This window comes from Bidens hawaiensis, unplaced genomic scaffold (genome assembly GCF_021521415.1).
Source record: "Bidens hawaiensis isolate Kalapana, Puna unplaced genomic scaffold, B.hawaiensis_p1.1 tig00009085_1, whole genome shotgun sequence".
Taxonomy (NCBI): domain Eukaryota; kingdom Viridiplantae; phylum Streptophyta; class Magnoliopsida; order Asterales; family Asteraceae; genus Bidens; species Bidens hawaiensis.
The window spans coordinates 841000-860103 of record NW_027491667.1 but is presented as its reverse complement, the minus strand read 5'-3'; the positions used below and the strand labels follow the sequence as shown (position 1 = coordinate 860103).

At 36.8% G+C, this 19104-nt stretch overlaps 1 protein-coding gene and 2 pseudogenes across 1 annotated transcript; all 3 read right to left on the bottom strand.

Moving 5' to 3' along the window:
- Positions 1 to 1246: 1246 nt before the first annotated feature.
- Positions 1247 to 3665, bottom strand: LOC143531131 (UPF0481 protein At3g47200-like). The gene is made up of 2 exons (XM_077026502.1): positions 3063 to 3665; positions 1247 to 2013 (listed from the first exon to the last, which is right to left on the bottom strand). Exons 1-2 carry the CDS (start codon positions 3663 to 3665, stop codon positions 1288 to 1290), a joined length of 1329 nt encoding a protein of 442 aa, XP_076882617.1. The 3' UTR covers positions 1247 to 1287.
- Positions 3666 to 5774: 2109 nt separating this feature from the next.
- LOC143531107 (wall-associated receptor kinase 2 pseudogene) lies at positions 5775 to 8182 on the bottom strand (annotated as a pseudogene).
- Positions 8183 to 14391: 6209 nt separating this feature from the next.
- On the bottom strand, positions 14392 to 17298 carry LOC143531130 (wall-associated receptor kinase 1-like; annotated as a pseudogene).
- Positions 17299 to 19104: the final 1806 nt, after the last annotated feature.

Sequence of the window (19104 nt, the reverse complement as noted above, 5' to 3'; positions counted from 1 at the left end):
TTTTATTTGCATGTTAACTTTCCCTTTTGCTTGCAAATGGGACATATTTTATTAATATGTATGTGTGCATTTTGAGTTCCGAAACAGGCAATATTTTCTACTTGAGTTAGCATCTTGTTACCTTACATGTTAATTTTAGAGAGTTGAGTGGGTTCTATACCAAATGATTTTTTTGAAAATTTTAAGTTTACAAACATCTTATATTACATTTTTAGGACCTTATATGTTTTATTGTGAATATGTAGCTAGATCATGCATTTTATTATGTGTTCTTGAAGAATTTAGGCCAAAGTTGATGGTTTAGTGGGATTTGGTACAAAATGATGTTATGATCATCACTAGTAGATGGAAAATTACTTGTATTATGATTGGAACTTAATTGAACCCGAATTAAAAGAATAACTAAATTTGCTAAAGATCATTTTTAACAAATGTGTGTCTTACAAATTAGAAATGACCAAACTCAAATAAATAAATTCTAAACCAAACGAGTCGACTTGTGTTAAACACTGTCGTGTACCCTACTGTTAATTTCAGTGGATCACAAGACTATGTTAAACCAAAGTCCATAGCCGTGTGCCCTATTGTCGATTTTTATTAATTTCAGTGGATCACAAGACTATGTCGAACCAAAGTACATAGCCGCGTGCCCTGTTGTCGATTTTAAGCTTTTTCGAAAATGGTTTTGGCATTGAATTTTGAGACTAGCATACTATATACTCATTTGCATTATGTTAGGAGCATACTTTCATGTACACAGAAAGAATAGAATGGCATAGGAGAAGTATCAAATATGTTTTAGCGTTTTCGTATGCTCAAACTTATCCAACTGTTAAACGAAGTTTTAGTTTCAACTAGCGTCCGTTGTTTCCGGATCATACTTGAGTTTTAGAACTTTAACTTTCTGCTGTAATCGTTCATATCCGCTATGTGGTGTCGTGGTTAATATTTTGAAACATTTTAGAGACTTTGTGAGAAAAAGGTACTAAGCTAGTTACAACTTACAAATTACAATCACAAGAAGAAAAATCCAATAATCCCCAAAATTCAATATTATTGTAATGCTTACTTTTCACACAATGGCATCAAGAAAGAAAGATCGACTTTTTGGTAGAAAAAAAAGAAAACACAACAAAATAACAAACAAACAAACAAACGTATCTGGTCTATTTTTTGCTTATCGATGGATGTGGACAAATCTTTTATCTGTCCCATGAGATAGAGAGGCCACTCCCATTGAAATCTGGCTTGAAATCATTTTTCTTTTTGAGAAAACACAACACTTGGCTAACTACGCGGGAAAACAGTGTAGATTGTTTGAATAATAGTGAGTGCAAAGAGAAAAACTGCAGCAAGAACAGACAAGATCGCCCATGGGCTCCGAAAATAAGTGTGTATAAGATTTGCGCGCCACTCGTTCCATGGTTTCTTGCAGTAGTTATGAACCTGTTTATGAACCGCATCTAGTGCACTATCCGGATCCAAAGTGATATCCTTCGACAATGAGTTAAACAGTTTAGCCACTGCCTTATCACTACCTATTGCATTTTGAATTATACCTTGTGAATGCAAAAGACTAACATCTTTTGCATGATCAATAATATTATCCATGAAAAATATGTACGAAGTCACCTCGTTACCAGCCCCAACATGCAATCGTTCAAACGCGATCAGGTTCAAGTACAACGATTCTGTTGCGTCATCCACCATGATTGGAGGAAGCTTGAGGACACCACCTTGGAATGATATGCCTTTTAAGCTTCTTGTTTTGGATTTTTTGAAACGAATTCCTGCTTCGTATAGTTCTGTTGCTGATCTAACAATTTCATCGCCTTCTTCGATAACATAGTGATGGTGTGATTTGGTGACCGTTTTCTTCTTGTGACGTGGGTTCTCCCATAGCAGGCTCTTTCGGTATACATCTAGGGGATGCAGGCATCTCCCCATTTTTGTTATTCGAGAATATGGAGAGCAGAATCTTTGCATCATTTTGTTTACGAATTCCTCATCATGCTGCAAATTAATTTTGTAAATCTGTCATGCATATAAATATATAGGAAATTTGGATTTTATTAATCCAATCTTTTTAGGTTCAAACTATTTGTTTTCATCAGACCCCGTTAAAATTTTTTTAACCCTGTTAAGTTTTTTCCGAATTTCAAACTGATGTTTTAGGGCTTTTGATCGGAAGAAAGATACGAGTCGATTGATGTAAAACTTATCACGAAACGGTGCTCCAAACGACTTAATTTTTGTTAATTGGAAGTTTAAATACCCGAATTGAAGCAACGTTTCATTGTTTGAAACACCTTTTCGAGGTAAGTTTTACATTAATTAACTCTTATCCTCATTCCAGTCAAAAGTCCTAATTTTCTGAGATGAGATTATTACCAGTTTGAAATTCCGTTAAGTTTTTATTTATTTATTTTAACGTAGGTCCAATGAAAACAAATAGTATGAAAGGTAGGACCGGTGACATCAATTTTCTAAGTTGGGATATTATCGGTCAAGCTAAAAAATGTGAGATTAATAAAATCTATTTTTCCAAATATATATAACCAAACACTACTATGTACAAAGAAGTTTTATGTAACTTTTATCTATTTCTGTCTTAGAACGAACCTAGGTCGCGTTGCGATGATGAAATTATCGTATTTGTAGAAAGTACATTAAACAAGTTTATGCTTAGTTTTGTGGATGATGAATGAAGGTAGATGAATTTCAACTATTACGATATCTCTCCATGACAAATTTAAGCTATTATGTCAATATGCAACGACGAAAGCTATGTCAGCAACAAGTCGCTGAGAAAGGCTCTCTCCGGGACGAACAAGGCCTATCTTGACGGCTTTGTTGTATTGAAAAATGAAAATCATTGAAAGGACTAATATGTAAATAAAAATTATTTGAGAAGTTTAGTGGGGAGTACAACTAGTAAAAATAATAGGGCGGGGTACATTTAGCAACACTCTTAGAAAACTTCAATATGTTGTTTATTTATTTATAATATTGATATAACCTTATTTTGCTTAGAATAGTTCATAGCTTGAAACAAAATTTACCTGGTTCGGGTCGTCTTTTGTAGCTGCAATGAGCGTATTAAGAAGCAGCATCGGCAACTGATTTTCGAGCATGAGCATGTCGCGTTTAAGGTAAGGCATGATGTATAGCTTTCCATGGTTGCTGAAAATCAGATCATTCGAAGCATAATCATCAACATCATCAGCAGGATTATCACCATCAACATCTTGACCAGTCGCGGTACGCAAGATTTCGAGCATGAAACACCCATCTAAAATCATCATCTTCACAAATCCCATTGTATCTTGATGCCATTTCTGATCCAACGAACTATATGCGTGCTTAAGATCATCCACAACCTCCAACACAGCCTTCACATAACATTCAAAAGGTTTCTTGTACCTTTTAAGAAAGTGAAGGAGAGCGCGGTGTTTGTTCTCTTCCATGGGTTCTAAATTTGGTTCTCCATAATGGTATGGTCCGAATGAGACCGACTGCGGCTTGTAGGCTCCTTTGTTGAGATCGGTTACACACGAGGGTACGCGGTAGATTGATCTTTTTTTCCGTTGCTCCATTTCTGATGATGAATCACCCATGTTCTTAAGTTCTTGATTCACATTCATCACCCAATCATTTTCTCCCATTTTAGGCGTGGAAACAGAAAATGTGTTGATATGATTTGTGGGTTGAAAATGTGTTCAAAGTTTTCTTTTTCTTCGAAGCTCACATTTATTTATTCACTAACATGAGATAGATATGACAATTTATAACTTTTTTAAAAAAAATTTATATACCTGAATTCAATAATTTGAATCTAGAAACCTCTTGGTGATTTTATTGTCATTTAGACGATTTTGGATAATCGAGATTTACATGTATACCAAATGAGAAATCATAATATACATTGGTACAAATTAAGGGGTGTTTGGGATTCCTTATTTGCACCTCTTTATACCTTATATAAGAAGTTTTTCTTAACTTACCCCATCCTAGCTTATGAAAAACTCCTTTTAAGTACTCTATCCAATGAAGCTTTTGACAATCCTACGTTATATCATAGCTAGTATCTCACACTTACTCCTCCAAACATTTCCTATGCGGTCCAACAAATTTGCATACATATGCACTCCCATAGCGTTGAACATTGGGATGCTCTTCTACGGATCGTATGGCCTTACCCTTGGATCTTCCACTACTATCTCCCTCCGCACCTATACCGATGCTGATTAGGTTGGGTCATGATACTCGTCGCTCCACCTCTGGATACTGTGCCTATCTTGGGGACAATCTCATTTCATAGTAGTGTAAACGCCAATCCACAGTCTTGCACTCTAGTGCAAAAGCCGAATACCGTGGTATTGCAAATGTAGTTGTTGAAATTTGCTAGCTCCGAAATCTTTTGTTTGAATTACATAGACCACTTTCACATGCTACACTTGTTTATTGTGATAACATTAGTGCCATCTACTTATCTGGTAATCCGGTTCAACACCAACGTACCGAACACATTGAGTTTGATATTCACTTTGTGCGCGAACAGGTTCAACGTGGCCGGGCTCGTATTTTGCACATTCCTTCCCAGTATCAAATTGCAGATATCTTCACCAAAGGTCTTCCCTGAATATTGTTTGATGATTTTCGCGACAGTTTAATCATTCGGCCTCCTCTAGCTTCTTGCGGGGGTGTAATAGAATTCGTATATGATAGGAATTTGAATCGTTATATAATAGGATTCAAAACAAATATTCTTTCAAAAAGGTTTCATAAGTCATATTATCCAAACACTATTTTAACTTATAAAAGTTAATAAGTTATAAGGAGGTTAAAATAAGGAAACCCAAACACCCCTTAGAGGCGTGGAGCACAAACTTGTCCAAAACTATTGTAAATTCGGTACTAAGAAACCTCTCTGTCTTTGGTACCATGAAGAGGTTTCAAGGGGCACCACTCCTTAGTGGTTCCACACCAGTGCCATCGCAAGGTGAAAGAGATGGTCCCTTGTTGGGTCCAAGGGGCAACACCCTTAGCTAGCTTGGGTCACCTTGAATGGAAAGACATCCATTGAAAACACGTTAGATTAATATGGATGACAAAAAGTTGCATGGAAATGGTCTTCAACATTATTGGAATTATGTGTCGGTAGTGACTACAAGTTTGGTAGCAACTTTGAAACTCGATAGCAATTTTGTGCTATTGTAGCAACTGGGAAGGGTAACCTCTTGTAATTTAGCAGGATTATAATTTATAAGTAGCTACTGAGTTTGATACTAGGCTTCTTTATACCAACGTTATTGCAGGGATTACCCCAACTGCCATAACTGTTTATGGAACCTTGCAACAGTTCACTCAAATCAGTATGTTATATGTTGGTTCGAGTGTTCGACACCTATTTAAAGATTTCATTTAATCTAATTTCTGATCATTTTATTCATACTTAGAATTTTTCATAAAAAAATTTCTCATTTATAATAGAAATTGTTTGCTTTATCTTATTATTGGTTTCTAGTATAAGCGAAATAATAAATTAATCTAAAAGTTATCTATCCACGATTTAGAAAGCTATCCGGGATTATATCGAAAACACGAAACCTATAAACCTGGGGTTACAAACCCAAATACATATTTTCCACAGTAAAAAATCTCTAATTGTGCACATTCATTTAAAAAGTAACCTAATTTTAGAAAGTTCCCATCTATGCAAGATCGAGCCTATTCCAAATTTTGTAGACGCAAATCTCTACCTTTGCCTGCCACTAGCAATGGGTAACATTCAGTGATAATGAAATGGGGCTTACATTGCCACCATTTGTACGTTCATAGTTGTGGATTTGATCTTTAAGCAAATACTCACTCTCATCTTCGTTTGAACTACTTCGTACCCATGGGTGTTTTTGTGAGGTCGAAGCTATTATTCCTTGGAGCTCGATTGCTACTTCCTTCATGGTTGGCCTTTCATCACCTTTAACGCGTAAGCATCTCTCTGCAAGCCTTGAAACTTGGATGATGTCGTTGGGAACATCATTTAGCTGCAAGCGCTCATCAAGAACTTGGAAGAGTCTCCCCTCTTTTAGATAATCTAGAAAAAAGATAGCTAGGTTCCTTTGTTCTTCTGGCCTATCAAAGCTAAGAGCCTTTTTCCCAGTTAAAAGTTCCACTAGTACCACCCCAAAACTATATACGTCACTCTTATCTGTGAGTTGATTTGTTTGCAAATACTCTGGATCTAAGTATCCTAGTGTTCCTTGAACTACAGTGGCCAACTCAATCTGATCGATAGGAATTAGCCTAGATGCTCCAAAATCAGCTACTTTTGCTACATAGTTATCATCCAAAAGTATATTCATTGGCTTGACATCACGATGGATAATTGGAACAGATGCTGCGGAATGTAAGTACGAAAGTGCTTCAGCTGTCTCTGTTGCTATTCTGAGTCGGATATCCCATGTTATAGTTGACGCCTTGCCTTTGTTGTGAATATGATCAGAGAGAGTGCCATTTGGAATGAACTTGTAAACCAATAACGGGATTTCTGTTTCCAGGCAACATCCAATCAGCTTCACCACATTCCTATGATTTATTTGGGAGAGGATAACCACTTCGTTGATAAATTGTTCTATTTGATCTTGTGTTTGATCGGCTACTTTTGACTTCTTTATGGCAACTATTCTGTTATCAGAAAGAACTCCTTTGTAAACGGTTCCAGAGCCACCCTTACCGATAATCCTGCTTTCATCATAATTATTGGTTGCCCTCTTTAGCTCCTCTACCGTGAAGACTCTAGCTTGATCATGAGAACCCCCATCTCCAGAAAGTCGTTGCTGCAACATTAATCCACCATTTTGTTTGAAGAATTTTTCTCTCAGCATAATAAGCTTTCGCCTCTTGAGCACCAAATACAACCAGGTGACTAATATAAGGAGAAATATAGCAGAACTTGTGATACCTGCAACAGCAAAAGCTAACTTAAGCATGGATCGATAGATGCTGATTTTGTAATTATTTACCTACAACTAATATAAACTGAATAAATATTTTGTGAGTATTTACCTACAACTAATTTTATAATGGTAGATTGATCAGCAATGCAGCCTCTTCCATTTTTTCTACCATCTCCAGAGTAACCTTTTCGACAAGTACACGTATAGTTTCCTTCGGTATCAACGCACTGATCATCAAGTTCGCAATCATGACTTCCTCGTTCACATTCATTAATATCTACAGAATAACCAAGTGTCAGTCATTTGATTAAGGTGAAAATATATTAGAAAAAATGGCATCCAAAAATATGAAATCAAAACTTACTCTTGCAACCACCTGCAACATAAGGGTTGCCTTCATAACCTTCAAGGCAACGACAACGATATCCGGGACCTCCATAGTCTTGATCACATTTGCTGTTCCCCTTACATAAGAAATTGTCCTTGTTCTTGGCTTCCTCACAAGTCAAGTCTCCAATTGCCCAATCAAGTAACATTGGCATCTTGTTTACACTATCAAAATCAAGCAGGTTAGTTGTAGAAAAACTAAACTTGCCTTCTTCAACAAAAAATCCATAGCTACAAGGATTGAAGTCCGATATATTCGTATGGTTGTTAAAGCTACGAAGAGTCATATTAAAAGATTTAAGTCCTTCTGGCACCGCTACTTCACAGCACCCAACTCCCGAGCAAGATCCGTTTGTAAGCAGGCTATTTCTACCACAAGTAGAAATGCATCCTGTACCATCTATCTCATTCCCTCTTCTTCCTCTGAAATATGCGTACGTGTCACACCCGATGGCAACAAATTTGTTCTTGTCAGAGATGCGGAAATCCCTCAACCAAAAGAATGGTTGGTTTCTTCCGACTCGACCAGAACTATTGTAGCAATCACGGCCTACAAACATCATAATCTCCACCTCACTCTTCTCCGTCGACATATTTGAAATAACAATATTGTTTCTGCTTTGTCCAAAGAATGGTATTGGTTCCCCGGATGACCGGTTACAAGTTACGAGGAAATCGGAACTGTAGTAGCATCCCTCACCAGAACCAAATGGGAAAGTAATATTCACATTGCCACAAGAACTTTCACAAGCTGCTCCATCTTGAGCACTTGCTGTCCCCAAAGCTGCAATTGCTGTTACTGCTAGTAATGTTTTTAAATGCATAGTTGATTTTTGAGTATTTGTTAGTTTGTATTTTGGGTATTTAATTGAGGATGTGTGTATTAAAGATCCTATACATATAACAATGCATGTATATGTGTATGCGTGTATATATGTATATGAGCATGCCATGAAGACTTGGTCATTTTTCAATTCATCCACTAGTCAAGGGTTGAAGGTCATTGGAACACTTTGTCTTTGTACAATTTATTTTGGAGATAAAAGAAATAAAGCGGACAGATGGATGTATAAAATAATAAAAAAACCAGTATTTTGATTCAATAAATGATACCATTCAACCTAATACGGGTTAGAAAAAACTCAAATTCAGACATATGATAGTGATGGTTGTTGTCATTTATGCTAACGTGTCTACAAGCATATATTTAATGGTCATTTAGGAAGAAAATCAAGCTTAGAGCTAGACGTCATTGTCTTTGAAATAACATACGTGTGCATCCAAAACTAATAAGTTGAACCGTCTTTTACAATTTTCCTTTTTTGACCTCTTCCATTTTTTTAAGTTTAATATTTTTTTAACAACGCTTAGAACTACCTTGTCCAATACTGGAGTGAGTCTTCTAGAGACGGGATGTCAACCGTCCATTACTGATCGGTTTTGATGCTTCATTCTTGACTCACCTATGTACACCATCAAGAATGAAACCCATCAACATGTAAAAACCCTCTTGTGTCAGGTTTCGAACTTAAGACCATAAAGATCTCAAGCCTTAACCTTGACCACTAGCCACTCTTAATCTACTGTCGGATTTGGAACCCATATCACAATGAACAACCTTCCAAGTTGTGATTCTGAACAAAATCCAACAATCCCGATATCAGCTTTGATTTGCGATGATGCAGTAAAGAAACACACCTCACAAGTTGGATGTGATTAACGATTCATAGTTACTGGATTGATTGCATTGGGATGAACCTTATTTTCTTTCATCACTCTGATCTTGCCAAATATAATATGATATGTTCAACCCAAATGTATTTTCTGAGTTGAAGTTGATACGATCATAATATTATCCATGCTTAACATCATGATTATGATACATAAGACTTTCTTGGAAGCAAAGTAATTAATTAAGTTTATATATTATTTAGTTTCCTTATTGTTTTATAGTTAGGTTTTCTTATTATTTAAGTTTCCTATTTCTTTGCATTTGTTTTCCTATAAATTGTACCAGTTAGTTTAAGAAACAATAATAAGAAAATTTGTCACAAATCGGTTTCTTTTCTTCTCTTGGAGCATAACACACTCTACGGGTCTATCGTTGACCATATCGAATCGGTCTCTATCAGTTTAGTGCTTTCGACAATCTTCCTTATGCTTCCTTCGTCATGTGAAGACCTGATCATGACCATGGTTGACAAAATTGATTAGCTATTGAATCAACAAGAATCAGTCACCGCCCAATAAGCCGCCCTACCTAAGGTCAACTTTGACTCCTTCACTACCACCATGAATCAAATCATCGTTAACCTTGCTGCTGCCCTCACCAAAATTTCTGACACCTCTTCGATGATAATGGTCCAAAACTAGCATTTACATCCCTAATCCTAGCACTACCACCACCACCACCCATATCCGCTTCTACGACCACACCAAACCTAAAACTTGATCAGTATCTTATGGGCACATATCCTAACTAGTCACCACCATTCAACCCCAGGAAAAAGCTGTTGTTCTAAACTCACCAACAAAAGCAGCCATGGCCACTCCATTCACCCCATCTCCTAACTGAAAGACATCCAAAAATCACACAATCAACATCCACGATCATTTTTAAGCTCAACCCAAAACAAATAGAAAAAAAACGCACATGAACAAAACAACACCAAGCGTGGTTCCATCCTGGTTAAATCAAGTCGTGAAATCGGTTTCTATAGAAAAACTACTGAACCTGTTAGCATACGCAAACGGAAGACGCAAGTGGAGATCGCTGTGGCGACCGGCTGAGACCGCCCTGCCTGTGGTAGTCCAACTTGAATGGCAACATCCATGGAAATCACGTTTCGTTCTTGAGGACATAACATTTTGAAGGGCCGGGGATTTGATATGATCATCATATGATATGTAAGACCTTTCTTGGAAGCAAACTAATTAATAAACTTTATCTATTATTTAGTTTTATTAATTATGGTTTAAGTTTCCTCGTTTCATGCATTTGTTTTCCTATAAATTGTAGTCGTTAGTTTAAGAAAAATAATCAGAAAACTTGTCCCAAATCGGGTTCTCTTCTTCTTTTATATTCTTGGAGCATAACCAAATTTATGGGTCTATCGGAAGATTGACCATTTTGAATCAGTCTCTATCATAAGTTCACAACAGAACTTGTGATTTTTAAATTATATTTGATTGTGATAGACTAGCTGCCATTAATTCGATATTCTTTTTCCCAGTTTAAAACACCCTCTGATTCAATCACTTCTTCCAAATTCGTAACTTAGGCTCTGACCCACTATTGGCAAATCAGATTCGAATTTGAATAATAACACAATAAAATTGATAAAACATTACACTTGACTTCAGAGAAGTCTGTTAGGATCGACAACACCTGTTGAACACGAATTGTAGAATACACACGAACAACTGAACACTCGGACCACACACTCTCCCTCTCTGCCACTCAAGAACACAAGGTGAACACAAAGATTTAACGTGGTTCGGTCGCTACACTGCAACCTACGTCCACACACGGTAACTAGGAGATTTTATTACTTGTGGTGATGCAAGATTTACAAATACAAAGATATCTTATATGGAGATTGAGAAAAAAAAAGAATCATCAAACATGCCGTAAACCATGGAACGAGGCTTGAATTTAGAGGAGTCACAAATGTGTTTGTTCTCTGCTGCCTACTTTCTGCCACAATCTTTGACAAACCTCAAAGTGGCTTCACACATAACAATCTCCCACTTGAAGCCACGGAACAATCTTCACATGTGCTTCAACTGTGCATCTGTATTTCTGTAAGAAACTTTTCATCTTCAGTATCTTCCTAGTTACCCGGGCCTTCTATTCAATTAACCTGAAAGCCCGTTGAAGCTCCCACTGAGCTTCAACCCATCAGTCATGACTGAAACTGTCACCGACCCATTTTCTGTCCCTATCGGCTCCCACTAACATGAACTGCCCAACATCCTGAGAATAAACACTCTCCGAATAAAGCAGATAATCAACTGGAGAGACTTTGACAGCCGGAATACTGGTTCTCTTAACCCAGTGTCGTCTAGTAACTCTGACCGAAGCACGTCCCGTGCTCCCACTGCCACAAATGCCTCTGACTGGTTCCCTGAACATTTCCTAGCACGTTCAACCTGAATCTGACCCGTGACTCTGGGTTTGCCATCTGCAAAGCAAACCTTCTTCTGCCCACGAGATTCCGTGAACCGGATCTTGGTATTCTTCTGAACTGGGATGGTTACTCCCTCATACGGTAAACTGACCATATACAGCGAACTTCGTTTCTTTCCTCGAGTTACGACTAGATTTCCCTTTAGAACCTTCCACTGCCCGTTCCTGAACTTAACTTTGTGCCCCTGTTCGTCCAGCTGCCCAACAGAAATCAATTGTTTCTTCAGACTTGGAAAGTCAATGAACTGACTGGAGTCTTCAAATCTAAGTCACCCATGCTCGTCACCTCAAGAACCTCATCGTTCGCTAGTCTCACCTTACCAAAATCACCTTCTTTCAGATTTCGCAGTGCTTCACTGCTGTGGGTAGCGTGAAATGAAGCACCCGAATCCATAACCCAGGAATCCACACTGCTCTCCACACTACAGATCAAAACATCGCCATCTAAGTGGTCTACTGTAGCGTTAACTTCTTTCTTCTCATTTGGACATTGATTCCTAAAATGCCCAGCCTCTTTACAGTTCCAACAGGTTACATCATTTCGAGTCCTCGACTGACTCCTTTTCCTGTTCCCGCTCCCACTACCTTTGTTATTTCTTCTTCCTCTGCCAACATGTAATAGTCCACTAGAAGACTCACCTAAATTTCTTCGTCTATGTCTTCACCCAGAATGAGATCCCGAATCCCATCAAAAGTGAACTTGCTGGTGGAACTAGTAATCGCTGTAACAGTTCCCGACCAGCTATCAGGCAAGGACGATAACAGTAGTAGATCCTGAACCTCATCCTCGAATTTTATACCAACTGACCCAAGTCTGGACAAAATCGAGTTCATATTGTTGATGTGTACAGTTACTGAACTTCCTTCTTTTAACCTTGTGTTAACTAACTCACGAATCAAAAAAACTTTATTTTCTGCCGAAGGCTTCTCGTACATATTAGAAAGCACATCCATAATCCCACGCGTTGTGGTCTCCTTTAGAATGTTGAACGCAACATCCTTCGTCACCGATAATCTAATAACTGCCTTGGCCTTTTTATCCAAAGTTTCCCATTCGTCTTCTTTCACCTTCTCTGGTCTATCACCCAAGACCACGTCCAAATCCTTTTGAACGAGCAAATCCTCCATTTGCATTTTCCACCAACCAAAAGCTTTACCATCAAACTTCTCAATCTGAAGTTTACTGCTTTCTGCCATTTATCAAACTTGAGGGGTCTCTTGCGTCAAATGACTAAATTGGTGGACTTGTTTGAAAAAAAAACAAAAAAAAGAATCTTTCTTATGACAAAACCCATGAGCTCTTGTCTTCAAAAGAAACAAACACCTTTACCAATCAAACAAAGAAAAAAAACTCCTGTCATCTTCTTCTTGATTTGAACGAGAACAAGCAACCAAACAAGAAAATCTTTCCTTTTTTTTTCTTTTCAAACACAAGACAACCACAGAACCAGCGATTCACAGGGCTCCGACGATTCCAGTCAACTTCAAACTGCCGACACACCAATCTAATCGCGATCTCAGGTATTCTGTTTTTCTTTCGAATCGTGTTCTTCGTGTGTAAACGAGCCGTGGCTCTGATACCAGTTGTTAGGATCGACAACACCTGTTGAACACGAATTGCAGAATACACACGAACAACTGAACACTCGGACCACACACTCTCCCTCTCTGCCACTCAAGAACACATGGTGAACACAAAGATTTAACGTGGTTCGGTCGCTACACTTCAACCTACGTCCATACACGGTAACTAGGAGATTTTATTACTTGTGGTGATGCAAGATTTACAAATACAAAGATATCTTATATAGAGATTGAGAAAAAACATGAACCATGGAACATGCCGTAAACCATGGAACGAGGCTTGAATTTAGAGGAGTCACAAATGTGTTTGTTCTCTGCTGCCTACTTTCTGCCACAATCTTTGACAAACCTTAAAGTGGCTTCACACATAACAAAGTCTTGTTCATACATACACGATTTTTGGTTTATGTATAGCCCTAATTCTAAACAACCCATTGTTTTAGAAACTAGACAGAATTACAAATTTTGTCCTTTAAAAAAAGCTAAATTACGGTTCGTGTCATTTTTTTAGTTTCTTTGCAAGCGGTGTCCCTAAACATTTTTTTCCTACACGTTATGTCCTTTACGCAAACTGGGTTAGAAAAACTCAGTTAAATACCCTTACGTGAGGCGCATGTGAGGGCATTTTTGTCTTTTCACACCGCCTTTGTATCTTTCTTTCTTCTCTCTCATAAATTAAAGAAACCAAACATGCAACTTTTTTTTCCATCAAACTCAAACCCTAATTCGAAAAATGACGAAACCCTTTCTGGGTTTTCAAATTCACCCTTGATTACACCCATTCATCATTCATCATCATCACCCTAATTCCAAGCTTCCAATCTTCATCTTCACATGCGCCTCACGTGAGGGTATTTAACTGAGTTTTTCTAACCCAGTTAGCGTAAAAGACATAACGTGCAGGAAAAAAATGTTTAAAGGATACTTCCTGCAAAGAAACTAAAAAAAGGACACGAACCGTAATTTGGCTTTTTTTAAAGGACAAAATTTGTAATTCTGTCTAGAAACTATTCAACACTTAACATATTTACACGCTAACCCCTAGAATTTATACAAATACATATATGGCATAACCTATACTTTCTAAAATGACTAAAAGACCCTTATATTTAGTTTATATATTTCAATACACTTAAAATTAGGTCAAAGTTTTTTAACTATACAAGCGAATCTTATGCTCAATATATACAAACTATATAACTGCCTAACAAACTCTAACGATAGAAAGTAAGAATTAAACACATCTCTAGCATGGCAAGCTTATCCGGACCTTCACCTCCCACTAGCAATGGGTAACATCGAATGCTTGCTCATGCTATCGAATGTACTTGAGGTTGCATTGCTTACAATGCCACCATTTGTACATTCATAGTCGTTGGTAAGTTCTTTGAGAAAATGCTCACTTTCATCTTCGTTTGTACTACGTTGCACCCATGGATGCTTTTGTATCATTGAAGCCAATATTCCTTCTAGCTCGATTGCTACTTCCTTCATAGTTGGTCTCTCTTCTCCTTTAATGCGTAAACATCTTTCTGCCAGTCTTGAAACTTGGATGATCTCGCTTGGAACATCATCTTGTTGCAAACGTTCATCAAGAGCCTGAAACAGTCTCCCCTCTTTTAAAGAATACAAAAAATACATAGCTAGGTTTCTCTCTTCCTCTGGCCCATCAAAGCTAAGAGCCTTTCTTCCAATTAGTAGTTCTAGTTAGTAGTTCTACCAGTACTACCCCAAAACTATAAACATCGCTCTTATCAGTGAGCTGATTTGTTTGCAAATATTCAGGATCTAGGTAACCTAGTGTTCCTTGCACTATACTGGCCAACTCAATCTGATCAGCAGGAATTAACTTAGATGCTCCAAAATCGGCTACTTTTGCAACGTAGTTATGATCCAAAAGTATATTCATTGGCTTGACATCGCGATGGATGATTGAAACAGATGCTGCAGAATGTAAGTACGCAAGTGCTTCAGCCGTCTCTGTTGCTATTCTAAGTCGGATATCCAATGTAATAACTGACGATTTGACTTTGTTGTGGATATGATCGGACAGTGTGCCATTTGGAATGAATTCATAAACCAATAACGGGATTTCTGTTTCCATACAACACCCTATCAGCTTCACTACATTCCTATGATTTATCTGGGACAGGATAACCACTTCGTTGATAAATTGCTCTATCTGAACTTGTGTTTGATCTGCTAGTTTTGACTTCTTGATGGCAACTATTCAGTTATCAGAAAGAACTCCTTTGTAAACAGTGCCATAGCCACCCTTACCGATAATCCTGCTTTCATCATAGTTATTGGTTGCCCTCTTTAGCTCCTCTATCGTAAATACTCTTGCTTGATCATTAGTACCGCCATCTCCAGAAATTCGTTGCTGCAACATTATTCCACCATTTTGTTTAAAGAATTTTTCTCTTAACATCACGAGCTTTCGCCTTTTAAACACCAAGTATAACCAGGCGACAGTTATAAGGAGAAATATAGCAGAAGCTAAGGTACCTGCAACAACAGAAACTAACTTATAGAACCATTTCATTCAGATATAATTTATAACAATAGCTTCAGATATAAACCAAAAAGATATTGTATGATTACTTACTCGCAACTATCGTTATCATGGTTGATTGATCAGCAGTGCAACCTGATCCACTTTTCCTACCGTCTCCAGAGTAACCTTTTCTACAAGTACATGTATAATTCCTTCTCTGTCAATGCATTCATGTTCGCAACCATGATCTCCTCGTTCGCATTCATTAATATCTTAAAATAACAAATTGTCAATCATTTGTTACAAGTGAAAGCAAATTCAAAAAAAAAAAGAAGAAGCATTCGAATGTGAAATCAGAACTTACTCTTGCAATCACCCGCAACATAAGGGTTGCCTTCATAACCTTCACGGCAGCTGCAACAATATCCAGGACCTAGATAAGCTTGATCACATTCACTGTTTCCCGTGCATAAGAAGTTATTTGTCTCCTTTGCTTTGTCACATGTCAAGTTTCCAATTGCCCAGTCAAGTAGCATTGGCATCTTCCTTTCGCTTCCGAAATCAACCAGATTAGTTGAGGAAAAGTTGAACTTCCCTACTTCAACAAAAAAGGCATAGCTACAAGGGTTGAAATCCAAAATATTCTCATGCTTGTTAAAGCTACCAAGAATTGTACGACTCGTATCATAAGATTCCATTCCTTCTGGAACTGCTACTTCACAACACCCAACTCCCGAGCATGATCCGTTTATGAAAGGACTATTTCTATCACAAGTAGAAATGCATCCGGTACCATGAGAATCATTCCCACTTCTTACTATTAACCGAACATATGTATCACACCCGATGGCTACAAGTCTGTTTTTAGCAGAGATCTGATAATCCCCTGACCTCAAAGATGGCCGAGTACTATTAGCTCGGCCAGAACTATTGTAGCAATCGTGGGCTACAGACACCATAATCTCTACCTCACCCTTTCTTGTTGAGATATTTGTAATCTCCGTATTGCTTGTGTTTCGTCGTTCTCCAAAGATAAGCCTTGGTTTCCCGGCGTCGATCGGTCACAAGTCACGAGGAATTTGGGACTGGCGTAGCATTCGCTACGAGTACCAAATGGAAAGTCAATAGGCATATTGCCACAGAAACGTTCACAAGGTAGTCCCTCTTGTGCACTTGTTGCTACCAAAGTTGCAATAGCTGCTACTGCTAGTATTATTTTTAAATGCATAATTGCTTTCTGTGTGTTTTCGTGTTTGTGGTTAATTTTGAGCTTTTGATTGGGGTTGTGTGATTAGAGATATTTATAAACATGCCATGAAGACTTAGTCATTTAATCGCGTGATGCTATTAGAATACTAGTTTCGGTTGAGAAGGTCTATGGACACTTTATTCGGTATAAGTCAAAACTATTTTTTATCAATACATGATATCATTCAACCTTTATATGGCTTAGTAAAAACTCAAGATTAGACATAATATATTGACGGGTGCTTTCCTTAAATTATTTTAAATGGTCATCCAGAAAGAAAAGCAACTTTAGAGCTACAATGTTGACGTGAAATCGTCTTTGAAATAATGTGTGCATCCGAGATTAAATATGACCATGTCTTCTACATTTTCTTAACTTCAATTTCTACTAGGCATAATATATACTAGATGTAATCTTAGGTGCACAAAGTCAGTTTAGGTAATCCAAGTTAAAAAACATGAGTTTAACCACAAACTTAAAGCATAACGTGCAACATAACCCGAGGTCTGGATTTATGTGACATTTGCGGACGAGGAAGCAAAGAGACCCCACCGTTGAGGAAAGTCCAGGAAGAAGGGTTTGTGGCTGCGGACTTGTTAGCATATGAGGAAGGCGGGCCCAACTCCAACGACTACCTCACTAATTTTAAAGAGAAAAAAAAACAAATTTGATAAAAAAAAGGCTTAAGTTGTTATTTATAAGAATAAAATTTGTAACTTTTTTTTAAATGAGTGGTTCGTGCCAAATATTCATTATGAAACTTCATCTTCTAGCGTGTATAGAATAGAATAGTCTACACGTTGTATTAAATGGGCCATTCTGAAAAGCAACTTTACTACCTACCAAGCAACATGAAATGTCTTTGAAATTTCCAAGAACCCCATGTGTTCTTAATTATTTAGGTTTTTTTTTTTACTTCAAGTATAGGACGATCGGTTCGGGTAAAGAGTAACATGCGAAAAACAAAAATAAGAAAAGAGAAAAACATGTCATGTAGACTCCACATAAACAGATTTCATATTTCACACTAAAAAAATTAAAATTAACGTGATGAGGTGAAATGTGAAATGTGGTAAGTGATAGATCTAGAGAAAAATCTAATGGGTAACCCAAATTGTTCTTTTTCCGAACCTACGGGTAGTAGTGGACCCATATTTTTCTTTCACAGGGATCAGTTATTACATTGTATGCACGTCTAATAAATTATTCGGTTCGTGTCAAGTTGAATCATTATTTTTGAATGGCCAGTTAGCACACACCTGATCCACCTGACTATATGTATATTGAACAACCATTAAGATCATTTACTGACCTCAGGTGTTTCGAAACATATTATTATCTCATATAATCATATATTCATCTAGCTTTATTTTATTTCATAGATAAAACATCGGGATTATCTCACAAAATAGTAACCAAATTTCAAAAGTGCCATAATTAGGTCACTAATGCATACTTTTTTCTAATTGAGTCAATAAATCTTCAAATCGAGCTCACCGATTTTTTTGTGCGTTAAGAAAGAAATGAAGGATAAGATGTGGGGGTCGGAATTTGCAATACATGTATTTAAATTTAAAAAAATTTAAAAACTTTAATTATATTAAAATTTAAAAATAAAAAATAAAATCCACATCGCAACTCAACGTCAACATAAATAAAATATAAAATGATTTCCTATGTGAAACAAAAAAGAAAAAGGCTAAAAAACATGTTAAAACTTTTAATTTAATAAAATATGAAAATTGATTAACTTAATTGAAACACTTTTTAAAGTTGAGTGACCTAATTAGAACACTTTTGAAACTTGGTTACTATTCTATGAAATTTCCACATAAAATATCTATACTTAATATAAACTTAATTTTATATGACTATATATACTAAGCACTAAAAAAAGTTATTAAATACATAAAACATCAATAATGATAAAAAAATGGGTAAAGTTAAAATATAAATGAAGACAAAAATGAGAAGTATAATAAAGATTTGTGACCAAACAAAAACCTCTTAAAAATAAATTTAAAAAACAATAAATAATCATAACTCAAAATATAAATAAAAAAAAGAAAAGGTTACAAAACTAAAATGTTTCCGCCATCATTCCCGCTCAAAAATAAAAAATAAAAAAAAAATTGACGAAAAGACACAATGCCTAGATCAAAAACACAATGACGAAAATGAACAAAAAAACACAATTATAATTAAAAAAAGACACAATAGATTGCAAAATATAACACAA